At 35.1% G+C, this 19,922-nt stretch overlaps 1 protein-coding gene across 7 annotated transcripts in view; it reads left to right on the top strand.

The window, feature by feature from the left end:
- WAC (WW domain containing adaptor with coiled-coil) overlaps positions 1–19,922 on the top strand; it is an 80,464-nt gene that overhangs the window by 38,463 nt on the left and 22,079 nt on the right. For 5 of the 7 annotated variants that reach the window (XM_008573990.1, XM_008573989.1, XM_008573992.1 and 2 more), the window contains 4 exons: positions 5,945–6,051; positions 12,207–12,322; positions 12,880–12,992; positions 18,512–18,820. In XM_008573990.1, the coding sequence (XP_008572212.1) occupies positions 5,945–6,051; positions 12,207–12,322; positions 12,880–12,992; positions 18,512–18,820 (645 nt within the window). The remainder of the gene's footprint in view (positions 1–5,944; positions 6,052–12,206; positions 12,323–12,879; positions 12,993–18,511; positions 18,821–19,922) is intronic. The other 2 variants (XM_008573994.1, XM_008573993.1) reach the window with 1 other exon arrangement.

The raw sequence follows: 19,922 nt of genomic DNA, 5'->3' as shown, positions 1-19,922 counted from the left end.
GGGAACTGGTCTGTATGTGGGATCCGAACCCTCGGGCGGGAGTGCTGCCGCGCTTCCCAAGCGGCGCACTATCCAGTGCGCCACCGGGCCGGCCCTTAATTGGATTATTTATCTTTTTATTGAATTGTAAGAGTTCTTACTAAGAGAACTAAATAAAAGTTTTATCAGATATGATTTGCAAACATGTTCTTTCATTCTATGTATTGTCATCTCAGCTTTTGATGATGTCCTTTGAAACACAAAAGTTTTTAGTTTTGACTAAGTCCAGTCTGTTTTTTTCTTTTGTCACTTGTACTTTTAGTGAAGGTTTATGCTATATTTTCATCTAAGAGTTTTATAGTCGTAGCTCTTACATGTAGGTCTGTGATTCATTTTGAATTTATTTTGCATAGGGTGTGAGGAGAGGATTTAACTCAACTTCAGTCTTTTGCATGTGCCTGACTCCTCTCTTTTTAAATGTATTTTGTAAAATCCCCATTATATATGCTGCCTACACATGCAAAAGTAGGAACGATATGGGTAGCTCCAAAGGAAAAAATGTTATATGTGATTTTCACAAATTTAGCTGTATCGCTGTGCTAAAGGTATTTAACATATACATTTAGGATAAACTTAAAGTATGGCAGTACTATTTTAAAAACAAGCTTTATTAAAGAAATTAATAAAGTGAGAGCCTTATCTTTCATTTATCTCTGCCACTTTATTGTTTGGCCCAACTTTGTTAACACAGAAATCTCCTTGATATCATTTGTTGGTGACAGATACAAGTGCAAGATGTATTATGGCATTATTTTCAGGGATGAGGTTTTTCAAAGTGGTGAACATCTTGGTAAAAGTTTCAAACAAAATTAAGTGCTGTACAGTATAATTTGCATAGCAGTTATATTTAGCATGCTGTGTTGTACAGAATCAGGTTCTAGACAGCTTAATATAAGCAAAATTTTCAGACATTAGATAGTTTTTTGGGAAATGTCCTATACCCGGTAGGCATCCCTGGTCCCCTTCCAGTAAATGTCAGTGCTACATTTATTTAGAGCAGTTCTGTCCAGTGAGCTACTTATATAATTTTAAGTTTTCTAGTAGCCAACATCTGGAATTAATTTTAATTATGCATACCGTTTAACCAAGTATATCAAAAAAATTTCACTGTGTTGATATAAAAAATATTGTGATATTTTGCATTATATTTGTAATAAGTCTTTGATTCTAGTTATATATTTTACACATACAGCAATTAATTCAGACCAGCCATGTTTCAAGTGCTCAATAGTTGTGTGTGTCTAGTAGCTATCATTGGATAGCACAGATCTAGAGGAAGTAACTCCTATAGTTGATTGTCAAATGCAAGCCCGTTGTTTACACATCTTCTGATCCATTCCTGCCTCTTCCAAGAGACACAGTCTGGTTAGCTACAGGTTTTGCTTTTCACCACAAGTTAGCTGATGTGTAATTGGTAGGTTGCAGGATGACATCAGTATAAGCTGAAGTTGTGTTGGTTCATGTGTGAAATTTTTTTCCAGGAAAGGAGAATCAGTATCAGGAGTAGGGTTATAACCTTCAAATAGAAAGGAAAAGGCCCTCAACCTGCTGCTGCACAGGCACGAACCCTGAAGAAAATTCAAGTCTGCTCCCCTTGCCTTGCATGGCTGGTTGGCTGTGGGAAGTTGCCTTTTCTCGAGTCCGTTTTAACTATAGTCTCAACGCTCAGAACTGCACATCCATCTCAGTATTCAGTCTTAGCAAGCTGCATTTCTATTCTAATGTTTTTTGCATTTTTAATATCCTCTTAAACCATCTGTTACCATGCTGAGCTTCTTGCCTGTGTTATGCTATTCATGTTTTTGTTAGTTGCTCTGGTTATAAAGTTACATAAATTATGGGTGGTTTGCTCCTACTTTATTTTTTCCATAAGACTTGCATTTTTAGTGTGCAGTTTTGCAGAATTCAAGGTTTTTCAAGGAAAACGTTTATCATATTATGCAAAAATACTCATTACAGATATGTAGCTTTCTTGATGAAATCCCATTATTTTTTAATGCTTGTTGCCTCTGGTTTGGAGTGATGAGAGGAGGGCCAAAGACAATGAAAGTCAGTACAACATTTAGAGAGTAACATAGGAAGAAGGCACTGGAAAAAGCTTATGAGGAGACCTATCTGAGTGAAAAATATGATCGACTGTGTATATTAGCATATTGCCATCTTTTCAAAGGAGATTTTTTGAGTGTCCACTGTCATTTAGCTTTGTAAACCAATGTTTCACAAACTGTGGCCTAGATACTGATCACACAGAACCATCTTGAGAGTGCTTATTAAAAACTCAGGTCTGAAATCTACATTTTTTAGGATACTAAAATTTGAGATCCACTGCTGAACTTTTTTCAGTCCTACTTAAGTACACAGGTATACCTATTTCTTCCAATTAGTTGCAGAAGGCACTAAGACTTCTAAGTCTGAAGATCTGGTAGTGAATTCTGGTGGTTGTCATGTTCTGAATAAGAACACCAATGTTGTATTTTGCTCCTGGGTAAAGACTGTTGTTTCACCTTTTGAAAAGCTAGTTACATTTCTCAGTCTCATTAAATCGTATAGAATTGTATATCCTTCTACTTTCTCTCTAATATTCATTGCTTGATGCTCATTTCTTGCTGAGTCAGCTATGTTTTGCTACATTTTTTGCTGGTTTCTCAGTACTTTTGTAGGGCCCTGACTTTGTCAGACTGTAGTTTATAGCCTCCTCACCCTTAAGATCTAGCTTCTGAAGTTTTAGAGGATGCCAAATAGGGAATATTCTGCCTTTTAAGTATTGAAGATTTTGTCAGGTAAAAGGTTAGTCTCTTGTATATTAGTATAATACATAAATTCTTATGTTAATCTTGTCTAGTCCAGGGGTCAGCAAACTTTTTCTTAAAGTGCTAGATAGATAGAAATATTTGTCTTGTCGCACATACAGTTTCTTTCCCACTTAGAAGAGCAAAAATAGCTGTAGATAATACTTGTATGTTTGGCTGCAGCTGTGTTAAAAACATGCACCCAGCTAGCCCTTCAACTCTAGTCTGAAACTAGCATCCATTTATGTTGTTACATCTCCATTTCATATGTTTTATATAGTTTATTTTTAGTCTTCTACTGAAATATCTTTGTCTTAATCTTCCTCCTCACCTTTAAAAAAATTTTTTTAAGTTGTTTTTGTTTTTGCTAAGCAGTCTAGAGAAATCTATTCCATAGAATGTGGAATCTGGTCTCTGACTCTGAAAATGAGTTCCTTTTTAACAGCTTATTCAGTTTTTTCTTTAAAGTCTTAGGCTGGTGTGCTTTGAAGCTTATAGTTTTTGATTTGCCATGCCCTCTGAAAACATATATACTAGACCTAAAAGCTAATTGATAACTATGTCAGGCTGGTGGAAGACATACCATTTCTTCAGAGGTAAGAGCTTAATCAGTTGGAATGCTTGTCTGTATTTGAGTTTTTATTGATTTTAGGAATAGCCACTATGGTGGAGTGAATTCCTGGATCTTAACCTCGTAAGAGGTAAATAGACCTCATCCATAATGTACCTTATGTTCATAAAGTACTCTACCCATCATGTCTTTTTAACACATCTTTATTATGGTACTTTTATTTTGTAGATTTAAGCATACACCATTTTGTTCAAGAATGTATGCAGATAAATGTCAGAGTAGGGCATCTAACCCAAGCTGCTTAAAGGATTACTCTAGGGTTCATTTCAGTCAATAAGATTGGCCTTTCCTCCTGTATTGTTGACATATTTATGGAAATTTCCATGGAAATCTCAACTCTATTGATAGCATATAGATATGGTATTCTAGTAGTCCACATTACTAGTTCTGTTTATTTGTATTCAACTGTAGACTTGATTTTTTAAAAAAAAATTTATTAGTAATGTCTGAAAGGTGGAAATTTCAGAATAGATCTAAGATTTTTTAAAAAACAACAGTATTATTGAGTATTAATTTTTCCTTGTTACTGAGTGTTTTGGGATCCTAAGACCACCCCCAGATTAACACAGGACCCTACATATAGTTATTATCATGGCTGTGGTTTACTACAGTGAAAGTGTACAAAGCAAAATCAGCAAAGGAAAAATGCAAATGGGGCGAAGTCTGGAGGGATCCAGGTGTAAGCTTCAAGGAGTCCTCTCCCAGTGGAGTCACACAGGATGCATTTCATTCCTCCGGCAACAAACTGTGACGACAACTATGAAATATTTTCTACCAGGGAAGCTCATTAGAGATTTAGTGTCCAAGGCTTTTATTAGATTTGGCTAGTTACATGGGTGCCCTCTGCCTAGCATGTACCAAAATTTCAGACTCCAGTAGAAAAGAGAGTGTTCAGCACCAACCATATTGTATGCACAAACAGCTTAGACACAATGAGCAACTTGTGTCAGGGAACCTTTTGTGAAATCTAGGTTCCCACAGGCCTGACAAGGATCAACTGTACAAGCAGTTTCTAAAGATAGCAGTGTCAGGTGTGCTCTGTTAATTTTTCTGCACAGTGAGCTTTTTGATTGGTTTCTTCTTGATTGTGTTCATTCTTAACAGTATTTATTGAAAGATTGATTTATTATCTAATGTGTTTAGAAAAAAAGATTTTAGGGGGTTTCACGTAGATACCATACAAGAAGATAAAACAAGTAGATGAAGAAATCAGGCATATCAAGCATCAAGCTTCTAGGGAAGTTTCCTATATAGTACCACTACATTGTCCTTAAGTAACCATTGTATTTAAGTAATCTTCTTTTATCCTTTGTGACATCATTAACTTTCTTTGGTCTTTAAATCTGCTTGTAGCTTTCCTTGTAAGTAGACCCTTATCCCAGGTTAAATCTTGGCCACTGTGAGCTCATAAGGCTTGTTTATTACATGCAAGGCAAAGTTAATTTCCTACCTTTTAATTCTAATGTAAGACTTCCAAATTCACATCTACTTATTCCCTTTCTCCTGAATTCAAAGTTCTACATATATCTGACCATTTCTACTTGGATATCTAAAACCTTATAGTCATCATCTGTCTCTGTTCACCTTTCCTCTTACGCATTTAGTTTTTCTTCTTGATTAAAATAGTTAATTTTTACTCATTTCTACTCTTACCCACTCTGATTCTGAGTTGTAATTCCTGGACCAGTGGATCATTTAAATTGCTCTCCCCACTTTCTGTTTATTTTACTTCATATCATTACCAGCTTTTTTTTTTTTTTTTTTAAAGATAGTAGTTGGATTATGTTATCTTGTTGCTGAAAATCGCTAAGTATGTGGAATGAAATGGACACACAAACATTAGGCTTTTATGGTTGAACCTTTTTGTATCATGAATCAAATGTTTTTTACAAGTCTGGATTGTTAAACCTTGGCTTTTCTTAAAACAGTTTTTTTTTTTTTTTTTTAAAGATAGTAGTTGGATTATGTTATCTTGTTGCTGAAAATCACTAAGTATGTGGAATGAAATGGACACACAAACATTAGGCTTTTATGGTGAACCTTTTTGTATCATGAATCAAATGTTTTTTACAAGTCTGGATTGTTAAACCTTGGCTTTTCTTAAAACAAAGAAACTATCATCCCTGATGGTCTTTGAGATGTGTAGATTATTCATAAGACTCAAGAGTTACTCTTTAGCAATTTTTAGGTACAGTTGGTCCTGTAAGGAGGAGACTCTTGAAGTCATTTTCACTATCTTGTTGAAAGCAGGTCCTTTCGCTTATATTCTCAACATTTTGAAACTTGATGCTGTGTTGAGAAATTGGCAAGACTATTAAAAGCAAGTTGGGGGAACTATTTAAGAAATGGAAATGTAATTGCAAAAACATATTGATAATAGTGATTTAGGAATATACAATGATCTCTTGTATGATAGAAACCAGTTTAAATTAAACATGAAATACAATTTACTTGTAATTCACTTTGCTCTTTTTTTTTTTTTAAGGGACCAGTTACTCTCCACAAGAAAATTCACACAACCACAGTGCTCTTCATAGTTCAAATTCACATTCTTCTAATCCAAGCAATAATCCAAGCAAAACTTCAGAAGCAGTAAGTATTATAAACTTGCCCAATTTTTGTTTTTGGAATTTATTGCAAAAAAATTCCCATAGCAAGTCGTGTTAAATCTAAGTTTTTTATCTTTTCTAAAATGTTTTAATCAAAGTTGATCTTTTCTTAATGAATTTGATACTATAATTACCTTATTTTAAACTAATGAGACAATTTTATTAGTGGAACTGATTGTCAGAAGATAACCATCTTGGTTTGATTTCATCAGCATTCCTGTACAAAGCAAAATTTTATCTTTGTGATATCTGAGTGTAAAGAACTTCAGACCAAAACTTACATAGTTAAAAGTGATTTAACCTAGGCTTACTTTCTTTCCATAATATATGAACTTCTTCATAGCGTATACCTATTGAGTATCTACAGTGTACTATCCACTCTACCAGACACCAGGGATATAAAGGTCCCTGTCATTAAAGGGCATGAAACCCAATGAGGAATTTTAAATATTTTCAAAAGAGTAGGTTAATGAAGTAACTGTTACTCATTTTTTAGTATTTCTAAGTCACTAGTTCAAATGGAATTTCTTAGGCATTCATTCAGCAAAAAATTAATAAGATTTTAATTTACTGGGTGTATGCTAGGTTGTAGATGTATAGAACTAAGAATGTGGCACATCTTAAAGGAACATTCGGACCTGTGGTGGAGACAGAAGAGCAAACATTTAACACAGTACATATTAAAGTTGCTTTGGGGAGCATTCAAGACAGGGACCCTAGCTTGGATGAAGTAGATATTAAAGTGTAATTAATGCTTCCCAACAGGTTGGATATAACTTAAGTCAGCTGAAGAGGTCTGGACTTTGTGTAGCATTCAGAGAAATAGCATAGCATAGTATGTTTGGAGAACTGCAAGGATTTTGATAGTGTGGAAAAATGGCAAGAGCTGAGGTTACAGAGTTAAGTGGGAGTCAAATTGTAAAAAGTTGTATATCTTGCCAGGGATTATGAATTATATATAAAGGCAATGGAGAACTTTTAAGAAAACTTTTTGGCACCTGGCCAGTATAGGGATCTGAACCCGTGACCTTAGTGTTAGAGGGCTACACTCTAATCAGCTGAGCTAACTGGGCAGCCCCAAGTGGAGAATTGTTGAAGGCTATAATCAGTCAAGTAACACCATATTTGCAATTAAAATAAAAAATCGTCCAAGGTAGCAGTATAAAAAATACATTAGTGGAAGGAAAGAACAATTAGAAGGCCATTGAAGATACAGGTTGAATCCAACAGATTTTGCCTTGGATATTTGGGTGATCATCAAACCTTGTCATTGAAAGACGTTTGGGTTTTATTAGTTTTTGTTGCTTGTTGAAGCAGTGTGGACAGTACATTTCCATAGGAAATTGGGACATCCATAGTTAAAAATAAATTGAGAATAGTTTTAAATATTAGTCAGGGTCCAATTAGAAAAGCAAATCATACTAGTTATTTTAATACAGAATTTAATACACTGGATTGTTTAAGTAGATATTGCAGACTGAAAAAACAAAGAAGGACCCCTGAGGTAACACATAGAAGGGTAATTTGAAAAGTTAATGGAAAGATTTGTATTATCTTTTGATTATATTTTTCCATAGACTTTGAAGTACCCTGTATAGTAATCACTCTTTAGGGCCTTGAAACAAAATGAAGAAGTTGGGTTATCAAAACTTGATAGCTTAGATGAAGAGCCCCACAGAGCGATGATAGTACCTCTGAAGGTACAGTGAAGCTACTTCTTTCTGGTGGTAGAGTAGTGGAGTAACAGAAAGCTGGAAACTGGAAGCAACTGTGGCTGCTAGGCTTCTCCTTTCTCCTGTCTTTTCAGTTGTCTTCTAATACTTCTAACAGGAAGCCAGCTGGCTAAACAGAGCATTTTTTACATTGTCCCAGCCCTGGCGTCACAGAACAGACTTGAGAAGGATGGGATTGAGGCTGAGACAGCAGCTTGATAAACCTTTACAGATGCTATCATCGAACTTGTGATGAGTCATTTTCAATGAGACATATACTCTGGGTTTTAGAATGAATCTCCCTATTTTCTTGGAAAATGGCCCATTAATTTACATAGTAACACACTAACTTTCTGAAGTTTCATTGGCCACTGACAATTCAGATTTAGTATTTGCCTGCTGTTAGAACAGAAGCAGCTTATGTGGACATTATTTTGGTGTTTTAAAAAAAATTTCTTATTCACCAACAGCAAATTTTGATTATTTGGATTTTCAAGAAATGAATTAACCTCATGAAAACAGAACAGAATAATAATAGGTAAATTTGAAAGTTCAGGTAAATTTGAAAGATCCAAATCATCAGGAGGTCAGGGAATTAAACTATGTGAGTTGAAGCTGAAAACTATTACCTGAATGGATTAAATGTTGTGTTTTTGGAATTGGGGTTCCCCCTTTCAACTCTACATACATAATTAATCTCCAAGTGGTGGTCTTTTCCATTATAATGTCCCCAGTGGGCAGGACACAGATAGCACTTACAAACTGTGAGAAGTTGGCTTTTGAATATTTCTGAAGGTTATTTGTCAACTGATATTTTTTTTGTTTTAAAAAACACTTCTAATGGAAGTGTTTCAGTGATTATTAAACCATGAAATTACCTTTCATCTATTATTTTCATAAAGAAGAGATGAACAGATAAATATTAGGTAGCCTTGGTTAACACATCATTAGATCCCAACTTCAAATACGCAATAACATAAAAAATATCAGTGTCTTTATTTTCTTCGAGATTGTCATGTTTTAAATCTCTTTGAAAATCATTAGCAGTGTTATTTAGAGTTTTCTACACAGACAATTGGCTCTGTGAGTGGGTTTTTAAAATCAAGTTAACTGTTGAAAGTCAAGCTGAAATTATCTTTTTTTTTTTTTTTTTTTTTTTTTAGTATTAGGACACTAGCATGTAGTTCCTTGGTATATCCTGTGACAAACATTTATTGGGGTGTGTTTAACAGAGCCTGGCTCATGGCAAATATTTAGGAAAAGTTTGTTGAATGCCCCCTTCCCAATAAATATCATTATAGACATGTAGACTGTTTTAGTTATATATATTTGGGGTTTTTTTTTTTTTTTTAAGAAAGTGCTCTGAATTTCTTCATTTAGGAAAAAAAATGTTCATAGCTATTTAAAGACACTGTAATTGGGATCTTTCCTTCTAAGTATCCTAAGCCAAATTTGATTTGCTGGGAAGTGCTTTAAATTCAGTTCTACATGCCTTTGTATTCATATACCAGCTCCTGGTGTTAGCAACTAAGTATCCTCTGCATATTTCAGAGCTTCTGAGTCTCCAAAGATCTATTTTCTGTAACCATTCTTGCCTGAAGGTATTCTATTTAATTAATAAAAAGTAGAAATATATCAAAGAACTCTTAGGATTTCATAAAATTCTTTGTTATAGGAAATGCCATCTTTGGTATAGTTATCTAATGAACTATTCTTTATTAACAATTCATAAGTTAATTCTAGGATTAACTGTTTCTTTTCCTGTAGTATTAGAGGAGTAGTAGTGTGAGGGTGTTTAGGGGAGTGGAAAGGGAGATGCTCTTTTAAGAAAAGAAAAGCAACATTCACCTAAGATATCTAAAAGACATTTTGAATTCAAGGAGAGACCAGATAGGTGCCATAGTAACAGTTTTGTGCTGTTGTTTTAGAGCAGTCATTCGCATATAATTGTTTTTCAAGAAAATTGAGAGCATTTGTTTTTGTGCACTTTATCTTCAGCATTTACCATATTAAAACTTAGGAATTAAAAAATACATAACTTATTTAAAACAACAATCATAAAACCATTACATGTTAACATTTAACATATTTTTATAAAATAACTTTTTCTAAAAAAAATAGACATTAAATATCTCTTTTAACACCTGACATGATAGAAGACAACAGAATTTCATATCTGCTTTTGCATTCAATTTCTTGTGATATCAGATGTTCTGTGTAGTCTCTGGGTAAACTTGTGATAGAATGTGGAGGAAGAAGACAATATCATCTTAGTATTATTATAAAAATAGTTTTGATTCTGTGAAAGGATCTCAGAGTTCCCCAAAGTTTCCTGGATAACTGCTTTTGAGCATATGTTGACAACCATCTGAGGCTTAATTTAGAAAACTGAAAATGTTTGCAGTCCTTTTGTTTGTTTAGTTGTCAATTTTAGTTATTTTTGTAAAATCAAGAAATTTCCCACCTGTTGTTGCACATCAGCATTTAAAAATTTTTTCCATTACTTGAAGGGTTTTCTTTTTTTCTTTAACTACTTGAGAATGGAAGAGGGAGGGGTAGAGAAGATAAGCAGAAGCTATTGTTATGTTGTTATAATGCTGTACCCTGGAACATATTTCGTTAAGTAAGTCATTAACTTGTACTAACCTAGGATTTAGTAGGCAAAATCGGTGTAGCATAGTAGGCCAGTGCTCTTTTTTCAGAGATTTTGGTCTATGAACTTTTAACTGTTCTGGAGGTTGTGCTGGAATGTAAATTAACTGTTGTTAAATGCACTGTTTAGTTCAGCTGAATTATTTTCCCTTAAAGTAAGACTTTTGGTGAAAGAAGCTGTGTGTTCATATACTCTGGTCGAAACTCCTTATCTCCTCCAGTAATAGGTAACAGTTTGCAAACCATCATTTTGAAGAGCACTGGTCTAGACTACACTGATATACTCCACTGTTCTCTGTCCACGAGCCTCGAATCTCATTATTCCTCTCTGATAAACCCAGTAATCCTATATAACCACTTGGCAAGCAACCAAGTCTTCTAGGTAACATCTGTAGAAGGGGTCATTTTGCTTAATAATTTAGGTATAGGGAGGGGTAGGTGGAGGAGGAGAACTTTGTCTTTTTGTGATTGGGTTTCTAAAGCTTGGTTGTGGCTTTTAGAAGCTAGAGGGACTGAGAATTAACTCTCCACTCCTTTCAGAAGTTTAGAGGCACGGGGCTGATGTCTAGTACCTTCATTATTTTGAGATGTGAACCTGAGAGTATAAACATATGGCATTTGGCAGTATTTCTCCAACTGCCCTCAAAATTGTTTGGGCACTTTCAGAATTGGTGGTAGATTTAGTGGAAATAATGGGCATTTGGAAACGAGTTTTGGTCCTTCGTTAGGCCACTAATGAGTTTTATGACGTATGGACAACTTACAAGTTCTCTGTTTCCTGATTGGTAAAATTAAAGTTGGATGGAGGCAAGGCAGTGAATAAGAATTCATTTTCTCAAGCTTTGTCACTCTACACTGTAGTGAACCCAGAGGGATAGTGGCATAACATTATTTCATTTTAATCTGAAATTCCTTTGAAAAAAATAGTTAATGAATTCAACTAGAAGAATACCTGAGGTTCTCCCAGGTATCCTAGGACCAGTGCAGGCACTTAAACTTTTCACTTTTTGAGACCAGTTCCCTGGAAACTGGACCATTCAGATTTTTTCTAATTTCATTATGATTTTACATGGCCTATAAAATACAAGCAAGAAACTGTATCTGAGAATTTTGAAAGACAAGTTTAAGTTATGTGAAAATGAATGATACTGCTGATTCTGTATGTTGTATGAGACAAGGTTCTAGTTAATACTTGACCCAACTCATAGATTTTGAAGGTGAAACAAATTCATAGCTTTTAATTAGCTTGCTGTTTACATTTTTAAATTTTTTGTTGCCTTTTTTTAAACAATAAAAGTAAATACAGGCAGGTTGTTTTCTTTTATACTCTATCTGATTATTATTGTGCCTTAGAGTTTAGCATTGATGATCTCATGCTATCATATCAATCAGTTGAGAGTGACTTTCTGACCCCACCTTGTTACTGGATTTCAGCGATTAAAATGATAACGGGAGCTTTTGTAATTGCTTTCTAAAGTCAAGATGTTAATTTCACATTTTTCTCCCTGTGCCTAATAAACTAATATTTATTTTTTAATTTGTTTAATTTTGATCTTTTATAGAGTTTTCTATTGTTATCCTCTAAGGTTTTCATAGACTAAGCTCTTCTAAACTATATGTAATTATGCACATAATTACCTTCTAGATCAGTGTACCTTTGTCTTGTCTTTTCCCATATGTATGCTTTGAAAACAATTGACACTTTTCTTGAGATTTCATATCAAGTGATTAAATAGCATTAGCATTTTCTAATTTTTAAAAATGTATTTTTAAGCCTTATGATTCTGCAGATGACTGGTCTGAGCATATTAGCTCTTCTGGGAAAAAATACTACTACAATTGTCGAACAGAAGTTTCACAGTGGGAAAAACCAAAAGAGTGGCTTGAAAGGTACTTTTTAAAATCTCATTAAACAGTATTTCTCATTCTTGAGTCTACAGTTTAACATCTTATGGCATTAAACACTCTAATTTTAGATTTCTGTAGTGACATCCATCACTCCCCTTTTTAATTGCAGTGATTGGCCAATTGTCTGTATTTTTTGTAATTTTTTTCTAAAAGAAAAAATCAAGGACAGATAGGCAACTGTCCATGAAGGCCTTGTGAACATTCAGCATATTTAAGAAAGTACTTGTATTCTGCATTTATGCATATTCCTTATAATTTGTAATAGTTTTTATAATTTTTATAGGACAATACTATTTTTTTCACATATGTAGGATTAATATTGCAGAATTTGGTTGTAGGGATGGCGGTATAAATAACTGGTATAGTTTTGCCATCAGTGAGAAACGTTGGGGTTCTGTTTGCTATGTCCCATCTCCCACACCAGTTAAACTATATGATGACCATGTTCAATTCTTTCATTTTACATATATTATTTTGTTGAGTATTTGGGCAGAGCTGTTGATGTATTTTTTATGGGTTTATCTGTTTTTTACTTTCAGAGAACAGAGACAAAAAGAAGCAAATAAGATGGCAATTAATAGCTTCCCAAAAGATAGAGATTACAGAAGAGAGGTGATGCAAGCAACAGCTACTAGTGGGTTTGCCAGTGGAAGTAAGTATTAATTTTTTTTTTCTTTGAAACAGTATAATGTGTGATTCATTCCTAGTATTTATTTACTTTACAAATCTGTGTGCATCGCCATCTTACATGTGTAAATTAAAATATATAGAAACATGTAGGGTTTCTTTTATGTTGGATCTGTCTCTCCAACCTCTACCATTTTGTTTTCTGAAAGGAGAAAGGATGCATAGTGAAATAGCACACGTATGTATTTCTCCCTACCCATGATGGCTATAATAGCACACGTATGTATTTCTCCCTACCCATGATGGCTATAATGCAGTTGAATTGGAAACAGTAAAATTTCATGTTTTAGTTTGGCTTTTTGGCTTTTTTTTTTAAACAGGAGCTTCCTCTTCCCCCGGCCCCAAATTGTGTTCTGTTAGGTTCAACCTAAAAGTCACTGGGTTTTAGTCTAATAATTGCATAATAGCCACACACAAATAGTGACATGGAAGTATCTACCTGTTTTTTAATTTTATCATTGAGAACCTTATTTATCCTTATATTTGGAAACTAATTTCACCATGATCATAGATCAGTATAATTTGTACTGAATTTCCAGAAAATTGTTAAAATACCTACTAGAAAACTTCTAAGGTGCTCTTCATCTGTAAATCAAACTGTGGGCATACCTTAATGTTCTTTTGAGGCCAAATTTTATGCAAGTGAGACAGTTTGGTTAACATGATACATTTGTTTTTTTAATTCATTCTCTAAATTTTAAGCTTTGCTAAAGGTATTCCCAGTGACTTTCCTTGCCCAAATAAAATTTAAATACCATATAGAATTCTTGGGTTCTTGATTAAATATTGAAATTTTGGGAAGACTTTTAAGATTATGTGTTTTGGGAATTCTTAGACTTAAGTATTTGCATACTGCTTCTGTAACTCAAAACAAAAAGTATGGGTTGTATTTGGTCTCAGCAAGGGATATTGATTTCTTGATGTGAAAAATTATTTAAGATTAAACAGTAACATAGTTCCGGAGGACCGAATGTTTTATTTTATTTTATTTTATTTTTTCCTTTTTGTCTTTTTTTCGTGTCCGGCAACGGATCGCAACCCTCAGTGTCGCGCCCGTACCGGACTGGGACCGGCAACGGGATCGCAACCCTCGGTGTTGCTCCCACACCTCGCTCAGCCAGTGAGCGGGAACCGGTCTGTATGTGGGATCCGAACCCTCGGCGGGAGCGCCGCCGCGCTTCCTAAGCGGCGCACTAATGCAGTGCGCCACCGGGCCGGCCCTAGACCGAATGTTTTTTTTTTTTTTTGTCTTTTTTTTTCCGTGTCCAGCAACGGATCGCAACCCTCAGTGTTGCCCCCGTACCGGACCGGGGACCGGCAACGGGATCGCAACCCTCGGTGTTGCTCCCGCGCCTCGCTCAGCCAGTGAGCAGGAACTGGTCTGTATGTGGGATCAGAACCCTCGGGCGGGAGCGCCTCCGCACTTCCCAAGCGGCGCACTATCCAGTGCGCCACCGGGACCGAATGTTTTATATGTTCTTTGGAACATTAAATTTTTTAGTAGTCTATTAGTGAAATTTTACATAGTCCATAGAAAACAAAGATTTAAACTATTAAGTTATGAAATTAAAGGTTATTGTATTTGAGACACAAGATGACTTGGCTTCTAGTTCCCTTTCACTTTATATCTTAAGTACCTGTAAGGTCTGGCAAACAATTAAAAATGAGGCAAAGGTTTTCTTCTCTTGAAGTAAATAAATAGCACCCAGCCTGTAGGCTTCCTGAACAAACTGAGGAGGGAGAAGAGCATAATGGAAGAGTGACAGAACGATGCAAAAATAACTTTTTTTAGTAAATAAAGATTTAAGCTGAAGTAGGCAGTGTTGTGTGCCTGCTAACCAGATCCCTCCCAGAATTAGGTAGCACCAGATTGGGCCAGGCCTCTGCACTTAGTGGCTGATGATTTCCAAAGTGAAAAAAAGAACCAACCCTAGTGTTTCTATTTTATTCTTTCCAAAATAACCTACCGTTTAAGTCACTCTTCCCTTGAGGTAGAGTAAATTAAGGGGGAAATGAGAGAACTGGTAGAAAGATTTATGGGAAGTGAAAATATTATTTTTGTGTTTTTTAATTATCTATCCATATCTTTTTCTTTTGAAGATTAGTTTTTTTGGTTTTTTTCTGCATCATTTCAAAAGTAAGGCATGATTATTATTTAAAAATTAGAGAGGCAAAGTTTTTTAATCTCCTGACTCAGGTACATTTTGGGGCATGCTTTTTTTCTATGTACATATAAATATGTATAGAAATTGCATGTATATGTATTTTACACCAAAAATGGGATTATATCTAACTGTTCTTAACCTGTTCTTTTGTTCAATAATATTTCAGGGATGTGTTTCCACATCAGTTTGTAATTCTACATTTGTTATATTGACTGCATACATAGTATTCCATTCTTTGGCTATAGCTTTATTTGTAAATAGTTCCCTATCGGTGGGTTCTGGTTGGTTTTCAGCCTTTTCCTACCATAAGCAAGATTATGATTCATACCTGTCCACTTATCTGATTGCTACCTTAAGCTAAATTCCTTGATGTGCAAGTGATGAGTCAGTGGGTCTGTACCTATGTTGAAATGTAGTCATGTATCATACTTTTTGTTTTTTTTAGTTTTTAAGCAATGTTTGAGAAAGGACCTTGGATTATGTTGCCCTTTTTTTTTTTTTAATTGGTCACCTGAGCTGTACTTGGTGTGGTAGTAATAGAGTCAGTAAGTCATTTAAGTGTTTAACTTTGTCTGTAAAAAATGTTGGCAGAGTTTTCCCATGCATCCATTGTATTGGTGTTTGTGTGGGGTAAGGCTTAAAGTTTGTTCTTAACTACCAATAAGACAAGTGCGGGGAGTGGGACAGGGGAAGGATTGGGAAGGTTTTTACATGTAAAGAGGTAAAGTAGGAAAATAGATTTTAGAGAGATGTTTTGGGGGGGATTTTTTTTGCAATGTAGTATTAAGATATTTTAGCAAATGTTCTTTACAACTTGATATTGAAAATTATATGGATAAAAAAACTTGGTATTAACTGCTACTAGATTATTTTTATCATATCTAATCCGGTTTATAGGGTGATTGCTCTGTGTTTAAGAGAAACCTCACTTGGGGTTTCTCAACAGTAGCACTAATGACATTTTGGGTCAGGTAATTTGTTGATGTGACGCTGTCTTGTGTTGTAGTTTATTGAGCAGCATACCTGGCTTCTACCCAGTAGCATATCTCCTCTCAGCTCCAGTCATGGCAAGCAAAAATATCCTCTGGGGGTGTGTGTAAATAGAGTCACTGCTTTAACTGTATTCTATCTATAGTTCTGAGTAATAGAAAGTTGTAGCTATAGCTTCCCCAGTTTCTGTAATGCTGCTTCCTTTAAAAAAAAAAACTTGCAGGGGCCGGCCCGGCGGCTCACTCGGGAGAGGGCGGCGCTGATAACACCAAGGCCCCGGGCTCGGGTCCCCTATAGGGATGGCCGGTTCGCTCACTGGCTGGGCATGGTGCTGACAACCCCAAGTCAAGGGTTAAGATCCCCTTACCGGTCATCTTTCAAAAAAAAAAAAAAACTTGCAGGGGCCGGCCCGGCGGCTCACTCGGGAGAGGGCGGCGCTGATAACACCAAGGCCCCGGGCTCGGGTCCCCTATAGGGATGGCCGGTTCGCTCACTGGCTGGGCATGGTGCTGACAACCCCAAGTCAAGGGTTAAGATCCCCTTACCGGTCATCTTTCAAAAAAAAAAAAAAACTTGCAGGGGCCGGCCCGGCGGCTCACTCGGGAGAGGGCGGCGCTGATAACACCAAGGCCCCGGGCTCGGGTCCCCTATAGGGATGGCCGGTTCGCTCACTGGCTGGGCATGGTGCTGACAACCCCAAGTCAAGGGTTAAGATCCCCTTACCGGTCATCTTTCAAAAAAAAAAAAAAAACTTGCAAATGTTAGAAGTACCATCTTTAATTTTCATCTGAGTATATTTACTTGATACATTTTGACTGTTGCTATACAGAACTGAAAGGGAATTTTCTTGGTGAAGGAAATAGAAATTTGAGCTAATCAAGTGATAGGATTGGGCATGGTATTATTCCTGTTATGTCTGTCCCTAAAGGTTTTTATCTTAGTAGTATCCTCTTTGCAGGAAGAAACTCTAGGATGAAATTTTAAATGTTTTATGGCCATGCAAGTTGAGTTTACTGATGAATTGATATGCAACAGATGTTTGTATTCTGCTGTGATGGCTCAGTCTATTTTTTATTTTTCTAAGATAAAGTATATTGTGTAATTTATAACACTGAATTTCATATATTAAGTCACTGTCAAAAGACCTTGTGTTTTTATATAATTGACATTTTGGCAGTACCCCAATATCTTTTGTTGTGGTATAACTTGTAGTAGTTGTGTACTGACACCTAAAAACTGACATATAGTTTGAGTGTACTTCCTTCTTTGTGCTGTCTTGGTCTTTAAAATTGGAGGAGCTGTGAATTGGAAAAAACAGTACAGTATTCAACAGAGAGGGCATCCTTTGGCACAATTATTGTATATCACGTGCTTGAATCTTAGGGTGTTTCTCTACTTGTAGGTTACTTTAATTCTTTATTGATTGGAATATTTTAGGTTAGAGACTTTTTGACAAATATAGACTTTAATGTACTTGTTGAAATTGTTCTTTCATACTGTTTTGTGGAAGCATAGTGCTAGAATTTAAGTTGTTGATGGTGTTTATACCATTTTTAGTACTTACTGCTGAGTTTAAAGTATTTTCGTGGTTTTAAATTGAAAGAGGATCTGTTTTTAATATAACTTCGTGATAAGTAGATTTTTCTGACTGCTGCGGATGTAGGACGTCTGTTTTCAAATATCATTATGTATAATAACTTTATTACTAACTCTCTGGTATTTGTTAGTATTATTAAAAATATTATGAATTGGTTTACTTATTGAATGAACAGTTCATAAGTTCAACCATCTTAAAATGAGATCATTTAAGCCTTAACATAAACTGCTTTAGAGTCCACTAATTAGCTACCTTAGCATTCAGAAAAATCAGGTTACTAATATTCCTTTGCAGTCGACCACTCTGAATAATTCAGTCAATTATTAGATACTATGATCCATATTTTAAAAGGATGGAGCGCTTTTTTATTTTATGACATTTAAAATTTTTTTATTTTAGTAAAATGTTATAAATCCATATATTGATTTTTTAAAAAAATGTTTTGAACTACAGTGTGGTTCTAAAGAGTCCTAGAAAAACTAGTAGCCCACTTGAAATCTGAGTATAGGTTAATATTTACAGTTGAACAAAAACTGTTCTTCCAGTATTTGGAAATTTACATACCATTGGTAAAACTGCAGACACTAACTGGGCTTGCAGTTTTATTAAAAGATATATAAGTACAATTATGTTGGTAAGCTAGCTGATGTTAAAAGACAGGATTCTAACGTAATCTTTTTTCTTCCCCCTTCCATCATTCCAACATCTCTTTTTTCGAACTGTGAACTAAAGTGGAAGACAAGCATTCCAGTGATGCCAGTAGTTTGCTCCCACAGAATATTTTGTCTCAAACAAGCAGACACAATGACAGAGACTACAGACTGCCAAGAGCAGAGACTCACAGTAGTTCTACGCCAGTACAGCACCCCATCAAACCAGTGGTTCATCCAACTGCTACCCCAAGCACTGTTCCTTCTAGTCCATTTACGCTACAGTCTGATCACCAGCCAAAGAAATCATTTGATGCTAATGGAGCATCTACTTTATCAAAACTGCCTACACCCACATCTTCTGTCCCTGCACAGAAAACAGAAAGAAAAGGTATGCCATTGTTACTAGATGCTGCACGTTGAACTAGAGTTTCTGAGTATCTGATATTACATTATTTCCTTTGGCTTACGTAAGACGAAGTAATTATAAATTTTTTTTAGTCTTTTAGAATGTTAATGCATAGATTTAGGTTTAGAGTTAGCCATATTTAGCCTTTTCTTTTAACTTACAATTATCAAACCTCAGAACTGTTTTTTGCCTTTGACTCTGAAGTGCTTAATTTTATAAACAGTCAGCAGTGGTTTAAATAACTTGCCAAAGTCAAATGACTGTTCCTTCATATTTGTATAAACTTTTGTTTTTGTGATAATTGTCTTTATAGTTTAGTTTAGAAATTGTCTCAATTTTCTCTTAATTAGAATTTAATATGAATAGAGACATTTTTAAAGTTACCATGTCTTCAGAACATGTAACAATTGTTTTCAGTTTTTGAATTAGAGGACTAAGTTATGGGCCACAAGATGAGGAGTGTGAATATCTGAATTAGACTTTAAGTCTGAGGAATAGAAGTTAAACATTGCAACTCAAAACGTGTTTATCCAGCTCAGTGTTAATAACCATAGCATGTTCAAAAAAGTTAGAGAAAAGTTGTAACACCTACTGCTTGGAAAGTTATACACAGCATAAGCAATGTGATGAGATAAGTATATTTGCATAGACTATTCACAACCCCCAAACTTCACAGTATGTTTTAAGAAAGTAAGGAAGTTAAAGGTAATAAATAAATAATCATTTAACAGACCATTGGTATATAAGGAACTTCTAAATGTCCTATGCATTTAGGAGATGCTGGTGAGTCTTTAAGCCTAATGCTTGATCCATTATTTCACGTCGACTTAATATGCTGACAAAGGGTTCAAAGAATTGGATTTCTTTTGCTTCTGGTGTCCACTTTTTCTGCATTCTTTTTGTATTTTCCTTATACTATAGCAGTTGCATTACTTATTACTAAACCATACATATATTCTTATCATACACTGCATAATACATCAAACAGATTAATGCTTGTTCCAGATGTTGTCAAATTTCTTAAAGATAGTTTGTACCAAAATTTATATGTACATGTCAGATTTACCCTGTTGCAGAATTTACT

Source organism: Galeopterus variegatus, unplaced genomic scaffold (genome assembly GCF_000696425.1).
Source record: "Galeopterus variegatus unplaced genomic scaffold, G_variegatus-3.0.2 Scaffold981, whole genome shotgun sequence".
Taxonomy (NCBI): domain Eukaryota; kingdom Metazoa; phylum Chordata; class Mammalia; order Dermoptera; family Cynocephalidae; genus Galeopterus; species Galeopterus variegatus.
The sequence above is the reverse complement of the archived record's forward strand: the minus strand, read 5'-3'. Positions and strand labels throughout refer to the sequence as shown.